The sequence below is a fragment of the Corvus moneduloides genome, chromosome 4 (assembly GCF_009650955.1).
Source record: "Corvus moneduloides isolate bCorMon1 chromosome 4, bCorMon1.pri, whole genome shotgun sequence".
NCBI lineage: Eukaryota > Metazoa > Chordata > Aves > Passeriformes > Corvidae > Corvus > Corvus moneduloides.
Genome location: NC_045479.1, coordinates 8407183 through 8421028, shown reverse-complemented (window position 1 = coordinate 8421028; position 13846 = coordinate 8407183). Strand labels below are relative to the sequence as shown.

Genomic DNA, 13846 nt, shown 5'->3' with positions numbered 1-13846 from the left:
TTGCTTGAAAATATGTTGCATTTTTTTCTTTTCAGTAACTATTAACTAAAGATATACAAAACCTACCAAGCGCAGCATTTCTGCACTCTGCATTTCTTAGGCAACTACCTTAGTGTAACACCTCTACCTTCTTAATTTATTTTGGGATCTGGTGTTTAGCATGAAGTCTTTGTACAGGGACATATTCTGGTGCATTGACTTGGGCTGAGTTGCAGCTGAACAGCAAATTTTCCATGGAAGCAAATAGAACTACATGACCAGGAAAACACAAAGGGTGTCAGCCATGCATCTAGCACCTTGAAATCTGCAATAGATCTCTTGTATTTAATAAGGTGGTCCTAAAATAATTTTCCTTCCTAAACCAGGCTTTGCAAGAGCTTAGCTGAGCTATGCAGGCTGAAGGGGACTTTCAGGGCACTTTTGTTTGAAGTTGCAGCCAGCCCAGGGAGCTCATTCAAAGCTGCCTGTGCAGCCCTAGCACAACCTCCTGGCTGCCAAACCTGTCCTGGGAGCAGAACATGTATCCAGGCAATCAGCCTGTGTCAATCTGAGCAACCTGCTCTATTGGAAAGTGACGCCCTGGCATAGGTTGTCCAGAGAAGCTGTTGCTGCCCCATCCCTGGAAGTGCCTGATGCCAGGTTGGATTGGGGCTTGGAGCAACCTGGTCTAGTGGGAGGTGTCCCTGCCCATGGCAGGGGGTGGGACTGCATGGGCTTTAAGGTCCCTTCCGATCCAAACCATACCATGACTCTGAGGAGCAGAGTAGCAGCTGTTTCTTTTCAAGGTGATGTGGAAGGTGCATTCTCCTTCCTGTCCTTGGTACTGGAAATGGAGAGTACATTCGACCTATGTCTCAGACAGAGGTACTTCTGCACCACCAACCAGCCTCATGCAGGCACACCACCCATATCTGGTGGGATATTGCAGCTCTCCAGTGAGGGAATAAACTCTGAAATGAAATATAAAAAATTTTTAAAACCCCACAGTTTTCCCCATTCTTACCCGTTCATGCTAAGCCTGGAGAGGTCCATGCTTTCTGCTTCTGGGACTTGGTGTTTCTTTTACAGTTTTTCCCACATCTTGAGGACAATGCAAGTGTGTTCACTATGAATGAGTGTTCCCCAACTACTGTAGTTTGAGAGAAAGGTGAGAGTGGGTAATTGAGGAGGAAAACACAAGGGCTCAAGGCTTCACAACCAAACCATGTCAAGGTGTCTGGTCCCGCTTGGATGGTGCCAAGGATGTACCCACTCCTCGCACTCACTTCCTCGCCTGCTGCACACCTGAGCAGGAGGACCTGCCCTTCTGATGATCTGTCACCCCAAAGCTTCAGCAGCTGTAGAGAAACATCAAGAGAACTCATTCTGCTCCCCGTCCCCCCTGACAACGATCTTGCCTGAGGCATTTAGAGCAGAAGAGAACAACAAATGCTGCTGCTGGTTTGAGCAATGCTCCCATTCCAGATGTAGGAGCCAGTAAGTAAACCTGACAGCACCAAGCTTATGGGTTTTTGGTTTTAATTTTGCTCGTGGATGTTACTTAATTCCATATCCTGATTTTTTATGGCCTTAGGAAACATTTACCACCATGAAAACAGTGGTGAGGGCAGGAATAAAAGAAATAAATCATGGCTCGTAATAGTGGGGTATTCAGTGGATAAAAATTCAGTGTCACTGACAAAGAGAATTAATTTTTTTTCTCCTCTGCTGCTAATTCAAGACCAGTAAGACTTGTTTTGTGGTCATATATCCATGCAAAAATAGCGCTTTCAGTGGTCATTTAGTCTGAAGCACACATTGTGGGAGGGGTCAATGTGGCCTCTCCACCTTAACGACAAAAGAACATCTGAGACAACTTTGTATGGCTTTTTGGGTGTACCTCAGAGCTCCATACAGACTTTGATCCTCATGATTAACAGACACTGCAATGGAGTCTTAAAATATTAACACAAAAGACTAAATTCTCCAACATAATGGCTCACCAGTAGACTTTCAGAATTTATTCTCATTGGTTGCTCAGACTAACAAAAATGAGTTCCTACCTGAACCACGATAGCAGTAAAGCCAGTTGATTTCACTTCAAGAAGGAAAAGTTTTCCTTTCCTGTAAACCCACTATTAAATGCTTTCCTCTTTCAATTTTTGTATCATATCTATGGAAGCCTCATGCATGCAAAGCCAAAAATTTAAGATCTATCATAAGTGTTTAATGAAAAATATCACAAAGCATATATTTTAAGATAGATTCCAGTAACAGTCCACCTTAAAGATTTTAAAGCCACAGTGCATACCTGGCATTTTAGAATGAGCTAACCCATGGATAACTGCTTCTGTGCAGGGCATCTGTGGTAGGACTGTTACACGCTTTCATCAGATCTGACAAATTAAGCAGGGTATGGTCTTGATGAATCTTGGACTTTGCCTGAAGACTTCCTCTTTCTCTTTTCCTCTTAACCTGTTCCCCAAAGAGAACAGACTGCTAAACTTTGGTTAGAGCCAAAGTATGCACTTTGCTTAAGTTTAATTAAGGCTAGGAATTGATAAAGCTTGGAAAATGCCCATATCTATACATACGCTGTATGTGATTGGAGAAAGCTTATTTGTTCTTATTTACTGTATGAAAAACATGACAAAACCATGGACTTTACATATAGAAGTGTGAAAATTTTATTTTTCTATGATACTGGACTGTTTTCTGCATAGACACAGAAAATCTGTGAGTTATCTCTTCCAGCCAGTTTGGTGTTTCAAAGTTGCATTCCACGCCAGGAGAACTGCAATATCCCCCCGCCAGTTACTCTGCAAGGGAACTTTGTGTTCCACTGTGGTGGGTTGCTGCTCAGCAAACAGCTCTGTGCCTCTCTGTCAGATATCAGTGTGGCTCTTTCTAGTGCTAAGGAGAAAAAGAAATGGAGTGGAAGGCAAATTATAGTAATATAATATATATAATAATATATAATTATAGACAACACCAACTGTGAGTGCTTAACAGGCATCTTGGCATTCAGGAATGGACTTTGTTGTTACTGAGGGTGGAAGCTGCTTGGTACTTTGCACGGTAAGGTGTGTGCATGTTTGCAGAACTGAACTGGTAGGTCCTGCTAACGGTGCTTATAGAGACAAAATAAAATAACAGTGTGAAACAAAATTGTTTCAGTTTGATTTCTAAATCTGATTAAGTTTTGGTTGTAAAAGGAATCAAATAGTTTTATATCAACACAATTTTTCATTAAGCCTATTCAGATAAGTTCAATTACACCATGTATGTCACCATCTTCATCACTGACAAGACCAAAGCAGGCATATTCCAGCCTTCCATGAATTGCTCAGGAGAATGCCAGAACTGCAGCCTTCCTGCAGCTTTCCAACACTGGCCTATCAGTCTTCTCTGGTTTAGCAAACCAAAAATTCTTGAAACACAAATTCCTTTGGAATCATTATTTGCCACACTTCAGATATTTTAACACCTGATTTTATCTTCATTAATTTTTATATCCACAGGATGTGTTTTCCACCATATAACAAGATGCCCCTAGAATAAAGTGTTTTGAGACAAGAAAGAAAATCTTCGTTATACAGTAGTTTTCCATGAAAATTCAGGAGGAGTGAATGTCCAATGAAAATGGAAATGTGAATTTGCTACTGTGACCTTTGCAATAGGACACATGAGGCATGTGAGGCATTTCTGTTCTCCACGAGCCTTTCTTTGGTGTAAAAAAGTTGAATACGGGTAAACTACAGATGTAACAGTCTTCAAGATATCCTGCTGCTACATATCAAGTGTTGCCTCACTGACAGATTAATAAAAATTATTGTAGTGGACCAGTCATACAGCAAATAAGATATGTGTCAAAATCAGATTTCTCTTGCTCAGTGAACAGTAGGAATTCGCAGGAGGCTGGCGCTGGTTGCTGGTGCTCATCTGTGAACATGGCTCCCAGGCAATGTCTCCCCTCCTTCTCCTGAAGCCTAATGATTCACTGCTGGCTTCATAGCAACCATCCCAGCTGGCAGGTAGGGGAGGGTGTGATCCAAGGCTTTGCTGGTGTTCCCCCCATCACTATGGCATACAGGGATGGGGGCCATGCCCCCACACCTCTCTCAAGCAGGCACTTAGCCCGAGGCATGTTCTGCCCTTGTGTGAGTCATCCCCTCAACTCACCTAGCCTGCCACTTTCATTCCTGCCAGCAAGCACACTACGTAGGATATCAGGTACTTTTTTGGGTGAGCTCCTCAAAGAAATCTCTGCCTTTCATTTGGTGGGAATGAACAGGTTTCTGTGTGCAACCCCCAGGTCCGGAGCCCCAGCAGAGGGGAGAGCACCACAGGGCTGTACCACCCAGCCTTACTGGATTTCCGCTTCAGTAACATATGTGCTGAACAACAATTTCCCAAAGCCAGGGTGGAAAACAAAACTGAAAGCCTAAACATATGCAGATGGCATTCAGAGCCCAGGACACTCCTGCCAATTTCTGCAACTGATACACACTCAAAATATTTACTTAGAAATTCTTAATTAAGTCAACCATTCGGTAGCGGTGTACAGTTTCAGATGTGTCGCAGTGTCACCACAAAATACCTCGGTGGTTCCTGCTAACAAAAAACCCACTATGTGGATTTTTTGTGAGAGGTGGTTGGGCAAGTTTTCGGTACAGTGTGCCAAAAAGCTGCACAGCTCCCCTGCTGATAATGGGATTCATGTGGATAAAATCCCTTCATTCCTTGCTGAAAACAAACCCCCTGCCCAATAGCAGTTTCAGGTGAATATCGAGAAGCAGAGCTGAGGTGGGATCTCAGTGACCCTACAGTTGCCTATCCAAGGGCTTGCAGTAAGGCTGGCTCAGTGGGAAGTGTGCACTGTGCTGTTGTGCAGCCAGGAATGCAAATGAAGGAGGGTGCTGGAGGAGAAGAAGTTCCTGAAGCCAGTCCTGGGCTCCAATAAAATGTAATTTGCCCAGGCAACATGGATTGGCAGAGAATTTTTAAAACAATTTAAAAACTTTTTTTAGCCAAAAGGTTAAAATCAACCTGTTTAAGCGTTTCATCTGTATACAATGTGTTGTTGGCTTAATCTCTTATTTTACATCTTTTGTCATGTATTTGTCAGAATGGTATATTAAACTCCTTGGAGAAATATCAGTACACATCTCTGCCTGTGCAGGAGCTTGGGGACAACTCCAAAGATTGGTTAGTTACTGCTCTTCATCTATAAGTGTACAACTTTGTTGCATAATTTTATCAAAGTTCAGATTCTTTTAACAAGAATAAAATTTAAATTTTTTTTTTCTCATGTGCTTGTACAGCTGTCCATTATAAGGATTTACTTTATGTATTTTCCACTTGTGCAAAGACTCTGTAAAGTGCAGTTCACATGATGACCTTCCTATACGTGAAATTAATCAGAAGTTGCAAGGACCTGATAACATTGAAAATCAATGAAATGACTCACGCTCAAGTTAAGCAAATGCTTGTATTTGCAAATATAAAATGGAGACTCAAGCAAGCCAACCAGGAATGAAGAGTACATTTCTCTTCCAACAAGCAGTTCTTAAAACTCAAGTGGCTTTAGTGTTTAATTTCTGAAGCATTTCAAAGACCTTTACTTTTATGACTTACTTAGAATATTTAATAATTTTCGTTTCACTTTGTGAAAAGGGAAGATGGAGTTGCTTAAGTCCTACAGAGGAGATACACCTGTAACAGGAAATACATTTGGAGGGAGAATTTTCTCGTTTTGTGACAGGATTCGTCTGTCTTTGCATAAGTAAGCAAGCATTATTTCAGAAAATAAGCTGAAACTTGTCTCCCACTGCCGTGAATTTCTGCTTGCTGTGACACAGTCCTAGTTATTTTTCAAAGGAAAAAACCCTGATATTTCAAAATTCTTATGCAGAGACCACGCCTTCCAAAACCTTGTTCATCAGGTTTAATTTGATGGAAGTTTGAACTACAAGGTCCTATCCAAGCCCAGATCTGTGGGGTTTTTTTGGTTTGGTTTTTTTTTGTTTGGTTGATTGGTTGTTGTTGTTGGGTTGTTTGGGTTTTTCCTGTGGTTTTTTTGGTCGTTGTTTTTTTGCTCTTTTTTTTTTTTTAATTCGGGTATAACTCTGTTTATAGCCATTGCTCAATTTCAGTGCTGGTGTTTCCCTTGGATTAATGGCATAGGCATGAAGAAACATGAAGGCTCTCCATATTCCAGACACTAATGCCTTAGGATTCTAAGGACACTAATTCCTCAGGAAATGTGCCATTATTCCACTAGCTCTGTTTATCTGGATAAGCCATGTGGATGATGTTTAATTGGATAGCCCATGTGGATGAGCCAGCAGAAGACTCTGAGGTGTGTGGAGACTGTCGTGGTGCAGGATGGTTACAATTACTGTAAACTGCATCAGAAATCTTAACAAAATGACACACTCAGGAGTTTCTGGTGATAAGAGTCAAGGAAATTTGCACCACAAAGAAAGATTAGATGAAAGAAGATGCCAAAATGTGGCATGGAGGATCTGCCTTTTGACAGCTATAAAGTAAAACAATCTCCATCTCATAAAAAAAATGATGTAGACTTCAACCTGCCAAGGGGCAGGGGCAGTGCACAACCCTCCCGAATGTGTGACTGATGCACAAACTGAGGGATGCCACAAGAAATAGAGGAGAGGAAGCTTGAAATGCTGTTGGGCGCATTTCTTTAATAAAAATAAAGTTTTCCAAAACCTCAGTTTCATGATTCAGCATTTCTTTTGGCACTGTAACAATTTAAAAGTAGGCTAAACAAGTCTGAGGGAATATGCTGGTAAGTTCAGGCCAGAGAGGGGGAAGTTTCTGGAAGTAATAATAGAAAAACTAAGACCCCTTCAATGCCCAATAGTTGCAGTTTAATTGTTTTAATACACGTTACAAGCACACAATAATTACGACACCCTCACGATACCTTCTGAGGCAGATATGATCATGCTTATTTTCTGGACAAATAAACTGACCCACTGTCAGTTTGACCAAGGTCTGCTCCAAAAAACAATGGGAAACCAAAGAATATACTCTTTAACCTAATCATGAGACAGCAGTAATGTGTACGAAGCAAGCAACTTAACTGAAAATTATATGTTTAGATGCTGTGGCCAATTCTTGCTTTCCTTTTTTTTGAAAGTCGCAAGGTTTTGCTGCTCAACTTGAGAACAGTTAGTGGAAACTCTGGAAGCCCACCAGTTTAAAAAAAATGATGTCAGAAAGTTATTGCATGGTTTTTATCAGTTTTTAATTTTAAAAAAAGTATTTATATAACATACAAACAATTTTTAGATGTAATTCTTGCTAGTAAGATGGTGGCATAGCCTCAGTAACTTGATGACTGTCAGGCAGCTACGAGACCAGAACTGTATGTCTTGTGCACGTGCTAAGCATCAAATAGAATGATGAATGCCTTGTGCATGTTTCTTTCTTAGGAGTCAACCCCAGATTTCCTCAGGATTAGGTTTTCCTGGAAGGGTCAGTGTCTGAAGCAGAAGTGGAAATGGGTTACCAGGCGGGAAGGTCTTGCAGGACGCTTGGGCACCTGGTCTGTCCCAGGGAACTGGGCAAAGCCATGTGGAGGGGATGGGGTAAGAATGGGGCACAGCATTTTAGCATCATCAACGAGTGCATGTTTCTGAATTTAACACAAAACATCTATTAAGGAAAAATGCTTTCCTTTGTGTTTTACTGCAATATTTTCAGAATGTTCATCCTACTTTGTGTGGGAAGTGGATGAAGTCAGAGAGAGAAAAGCTTCCAAAGAAAATAACACTTTTACTTTTCAATATTGAAAAGTGTCTGATTTTTTTTTTTTTTTTAAAGTTAAGTATTGATACTTTCCTCTGTGATTTTCATTAGCTTTTGAAGCCATAACATTAAGGTCATAAGCCACTGTAAAGAGAATCTTACCCCTATATCAAACTCATAATACTTTTTTAAGATTATCACATCTCTTGGAAAGTTCTGATTTAAAGACATCACTATTTAAATTTTTTTCTTTTTCTTTTTTTTAAATGGAGAAACACTTTTTGTCAGAAACAAAACCTTAGTTCAAAACCTGCATGAATCTCAGGGGCTCTCTGGTTCCAGTTAATGCTCCAGCTTCATTGCTCAGCACCCAGAGGAACACAAATTAAAGCTACAGGTCTGAGCACTCCTGCTCCAACACTGAGAGTGGTCAGACTGCAACTACCTTTTGTTCTTACTTTTGTTTAATAGGCAGAACAACAGGGCATGTGTTGATACCTTATCTCTATATCCATTCCCCTCCCCCCCCCGCCCCTGCCATAAATAAAAAACCCCCAAGTGGTGAATTTCTCATGGATTGTTAACTTTGGAAAAGATGCACAAATACCTATTAAAGGCAGAGGGAATCATCATGGAATTGCCATTCCACAGGAATAGCAGTATTTCATTTTGGCCAGGGAATAGTGCTGCATTTCACCCTCCTTGGTCTGGCTTTACTGTAGCTTATTGAAATGGCAAAATTAAACACTCTGATTTCATTGAAATGCAGCATTTATGTAATTTTGCAGTGATGAAGTTGATAAATTCTTATGTAATTCTTTAATTTTGTTTAGTCAGCATTTCCCCAAGGAAGCATTTCCAGTGGGAAATTTTTAATACTAAGATGAAAGGCTTAGGCTGGTGTTCAAGAGGGAAAGTAGAATCATGGGGCAGTGTCTGCTTGTCCAGAGCCACCTGAAGCATCTCCACATGGGCCTGGTGGCTACTCAGTAGATGTGACCAGAGGCATCACTGAACGTGTATCCATGTTTTCCCATTTTTTTCCCAAAATATTACCATTTAAAATGTAGCCTGTAAAGATGTTGAAAAATGAGCCTGTGAAGATGTTGAAAAGTGAGCTGAAAAATGAAAAATAAATACACTCAAGTGAAAACATATGGCAGGTGCAAGTTATATGCAAACTTCATAATGAATTCTGAAAATATACTTGAAGAATGAGAACTGCAGATATAGTCTGGATGGCACGTACTAAGAATCACTCCTATGTACTCCATGATGTTTGCCAGATCTCAAGTACAGTTATGCTGGTGAACTTCATTAATCATTCAATACCCTGAGCCTAACAATGGGCAAGAGTGTTGCTAGTGTCAAGTCATTTTCTAAATTGTGCTTAACAGTTTCAAATGAGGGGTGGATGAACTGGCTGCAGTAACTAAAACACTAAGCCTGAACCCGCATTCAAAGTAGACATGAATTTCAGAGATTTGTGGATGATCACTTGTCACTATTTTTCTTTTAAATAAGTCTTGCTTTCCACATCTCACAAGCTGATGTCTCTGTGTAGGACTGGAAACAAAAGTGCCAAAATTCCATTTCTTTGTTTTTTCTGGCACAAATCAGATCAGGAATTACTGCAAGATTTCCAGGCTCCTATACCAGACCAGAGACATTGTGCCAAGCTGGCATAATTACAGGAACTCAACCTCCAACCCTTCCCCTTTTGCACAGTGCCTTGCCAGCCACACAGCAGTACCTGGTCACCTCAATTTGGTTATAACGTGTCTTTCTGCTTTTTTCCTCAGAGCTTTGTCATCCGTGGTGGCTTTAGGAGCTAATATAATCTGCAACAAAATCCCAGGCCTGGCCCCTCGGCAGCGAGCAATCTGCCAGAGCCGCCCTGATGCCATCATTGTGATCGGGGAAGGGGCACAAATGGGAATCAATGAGTGCCAGTATCAGTTTCGGTATGGGAGGTGGAACTGCTCTGCGCTGGGAGAGAAAACAGTCTTTGGACAAGAGCTTCGAGTAGGTAAGGGTGTCTCTAATACGGTGCTGTAGGGATCTGTTTGAGATGGTTTTCTTTTGCCTTTCTTGCTATGGTCCTGCAAAGGTTTATAACCCTCAGAGTTCAACTGTGATGCTCCCAGAACAAGTGTGTTTCCACTCGCTGAAAAGTAACTGGCAAGACACATGAAATCTCCAGTGATCTGTAGATGAAGTCACTCATATCTGTGCAACTTCAGACCCAGCAATGGCCTCAGTGCCTGCACAGCCATCCAAGGTCACAGCTCATGAAGAGAGTATTTCCAGCTGTTGTCTTGTTACAGGTTGTCATGATAACTGTGGTGAATATTAAGGCTAATCAAAAATGAACTAAAAGCAGCTCAGAAAAATCCCTCTGAAGACTTCCCAGAAGCATAAATAATGCGATAGTCCCAAATAATTGATGGAAGTACTCTGCATATGACACTGGCCTTCCTATATGCGGCAGTGATACATTTTAGTGTTGCTATCATACTGCAAAGAAAATACTGCGATTTGAGGCAGGAAATCTATTCAAAGAAAATAACACATGGTCTTGGCCTGACAAGCTTTTAGCTGGCAGAAGTTAAATCAATACCTTTCCATTTACCATATGTCTGATACTATTTCACAGGGGAGATTATGTAAATTTTTTTCCAGCACTGAGGTCACTATTTTCCTCATCACCCAGCTGGGTATCCTTAGCTTATTCCTGACCTTTTCTCTCTCCCCCAAGGGCTGCCCATTCTCACATGCTGTCTGCTGTTTTGGGCTGGGATAACATGTTGTACTGTGTGGCTCTCTCAAGGGCACTCAAAGTGATACCATCCAGCTTCTCAGTGGGGTTGTAGCCTATTCTTCATGTGTTTCATTTTTCTCTGCATGATACCTCTGCATTCAATGGTTCAGGTGAGTCTTGTCCCTCCAACACAACTGAGTGTGGTTAGACATAAGATCTCATTAAAACTGTATGAAAAAAAGGCATAACATTTAATTTCTTCTGTGCAAAGAGGAGTCGACTCACATGGTGCTTTTGTTTGTAGTGGTGGTCAAAGCTTTAGGGTTTTTTTCTAACACCCTTGTGAAATGAATGCCAAAAACTGAGGTATGTTTGAGTCAACAAGGGAACTGAATATTTTTTGAAAGAATATCCGAATCTGAGAATCTGGCTGGGGTCTGGGCACTTTAAGGACACAGTGGTTCAGCTGTAAAGAGTAAAATAAATCCATTGGCATTGGGCAATTGACTTACATTTGCAGAGGGTCTGTCATATTCTGTGAGCATTATATTATGTTCTCAAGGAATCATATTCAGGAATTAGCCTAACTTTTACCTTCAAATTTAAATGAACCAGAAAAAACTCTATTCACTTGTCTTGACTGTTAGAGGCATGGTCTGATCCTCCTTGGTTGATAATATGTTTGTTTGCTTTCAGTTAATAACCAGAATTATGTTGCTGCCAGAAAATATACATCTGCCAAGCATGCTGTACTTCTTCATGCTCTGTTTTCATCTGCCAAAGTTTGCGGGCATGCTCTTACCTTAGATAAGTGGGTTCTCTTACCTTCTGTGAGATCCCCTATGGCCTGAGAAGGGCCACTCTGGAGGGTTGTACCAGAGTTGGTGTCATTACTAAGCTTTCCAGTGAAAAGGATTTCACCATTTCTGCTCTCCTTTCCAAGCTGAAAATCTTGTGGTGCTTTACCAGCTCCACCACTGTGCTTATGGGTAACAATCCTCTTCACCACAGAGACTCTTTTCCTCCTCCAAAACTTTGCAAGTTAATGCAGTTCAAATGACTAAAGAGGACAAGTTGTAGCTGTGCTTTCATTCTCAATGTTTCTACTCAAAGTAAGTGCTACAAGGAACAGAAATTATTTGTCATTAGGATGGACCAGCTATCAGGTTGGTCAGACTATACAAAACTGGAAAAACCAGGGTTTTCTTGAGCCACTGTTCACGCCATATTTGCCAAAATGTTTACCAGATTCTTGACCTCTCCACTGAACCTGAATGGTTTCTTGAAAGTCTGAAATGACTGATGTGGAATTTGGTGGGTTCTTTTATGGGTTAACCCGAGCACAGATGAAACTTGGCTCTTGCAGCTGAGTTCTGCTTTGACATTTGTTGGGAGTGAAACCACACAGACTCCAACAGATGGAGAAGGTTTACATGACCCCTTCCAGCCAAGCCAGATGAGTTCCATGCAGGTCTATAAAGGATCCCATAATTCACATGTCTTTATTTTTTTTATTAGTGGAGTAGCACCCAGAGATGATGAGGTCAGTACCTAGGAAAAGGATAGGGTTTAGGAAGTAGTGTTATTACACTAGCAAAGGGGGAAAAGGTAAAAAATGGACAAAGATTTAAAAACCCCACTACTTAAAAGTACAAGATACCTTTAAGCATAAATATTCACTTGTGTAACAAAACACACCTGTGTCTGACACAGAAACACTAAACCGGCCATTTGGTTCTGCCTGAACATACTGAAGAAAGGACTAAAACTAAAAAAAGACAGGCATGTTTTTCACTTCACCCCAAAGGAAAGCTCCATCCCAGAATCCCTTGGGGAGATGAACACTGAAGGTGAGTTATTCAGGTCTCAGGGTGGGGAGGGAAAGTAAGCAGTGATAACATGATATTAATTGCTCTCCTGCTGCATGGGAAATAGGGGACCTGCTCTTTAACCATTGGCCAAGACTCTACCACTACACTGACAAGTGAAGATTTATGATTATTCTAACTTGTATTTTGGTGCAACACTCCCCCTTCAAGATTCAAAGCAAACACTCAGACTCACTCAATGTGAGGTTTCTCCAACAGATGTGTATCTGTTGCTACGATCACCTCTTGGGTGCCTTTATGTTCTTACTATGCATGTCTTCCACCCACCACCAAGCCAGAAGACATGACACAGGGACACATGTCCCCCCTTGTGTTTTCCAAGGATCCTACTGCGCCAGGAGAAGTCCTCAGTTTTTTAGCTAAGCTCCAAGATGGATCAGTGAGGAGTTATTTACTCAAAGAGGTACTTCAGTGAATGAGGGCTGCATCACCAATACAGTACATAGAATCTGTACTAAAAAAAATGGAAATAGTCCAGAGGATGGAATAACAACCATAGAAATGATGGGGCATTCATGTTGGTGTGAAAGATTTATAGCAGCCAGAGATAAAAAGTGACAGAGAAATCTAAATTAGTGGCATGTACAAAGACTGTAGCATGGGATGAATTAGCCAAGCATTGCATATAGCTTATTTTGATATATTTATAGCTGGGAAATCTTCCATACTCATGCCATCCCCAAAGAAAGTCAGTCCTGCACTTACTTTACCCATGCTGTCCTGTACACACATTTGTCACCTTCTTGCACACATCCCTAGCTTTCATGCCAGCTTCTCACATAATCATCTGTACTCTCCACTCATCCTTCTTGCTTTAAGCCTCTTAAACAACCCGAGTCAAAAATTAAAAACTAAAAATTTTTAAATTAATTAAAAAATAATTATATATCAAATGTTATTACTGGTAATCACAGTTGAAAGATAATTGCCCTTCTAACATTTTGAAAGTGAGGACCCTGATCTGGATGAGTAACGCCTCCGGTCCTATCAGGTTATTGATGCAAAAGAGCTCCAGCTCCACTAGGAACTGGTCTCTATTCCCCCAAATGGGAATGGGATGGGCAGAGCAATTTGTCACTTACATGCCTCTAAAAGCTACAGATCATTAATAGCATAGAAAGCAAAGAACTCCACCCCAAAAAAGTAAGCAGTGCAGGCTCTGTAGTATGAAGTCCGAATCAATAGCAGAAATGAAACCTACTGTTGTTCTTTGACAGTGGATTATTCTGGCTAATTATTTGTGCATTGACCCTTTCCACTGGAATCCTTCCAGCTCAAGTGCTTATGAACAGGCAGCTCTTACCAGTGCTAAATCCAGGGCAAAACAGAGGTGTTTTGGTGTTTTGAAAAATATATCTGTCAAGATATCCAAAGTGATCTGTACCTGTCTCCTTTCTCAGACTCATGAAGTGGAAAATGATCACGATTTAGCAATATT

General features: G+C 41.0%; 1 protein-coding gene across 4 annotated transcripts in view; it reads left to right on the top strand.

Moving 5' to 3' along the window:
- The window catches only part of WNT7B (Wnt family member 7B), a 94455-nt gene that overhangs the window by 42626 nt on the left and 37983 nt on the right, over window positions 1–13846 (top strand). For all 4 annotated transcript variants that reach the window (XM_032107303.1, XM_032107301.1, XM_032107305.1 and 1 more), the window contains exon 2: window positions 9561–9787. In XM_032107303.1, coding sequence (XP_031963194.1) covers window positions 9561–9787 — 227 coding nt within the window. The remainder of the gene's footprint in view (window positions 1–9560; window positions 9788–13846) is intronic.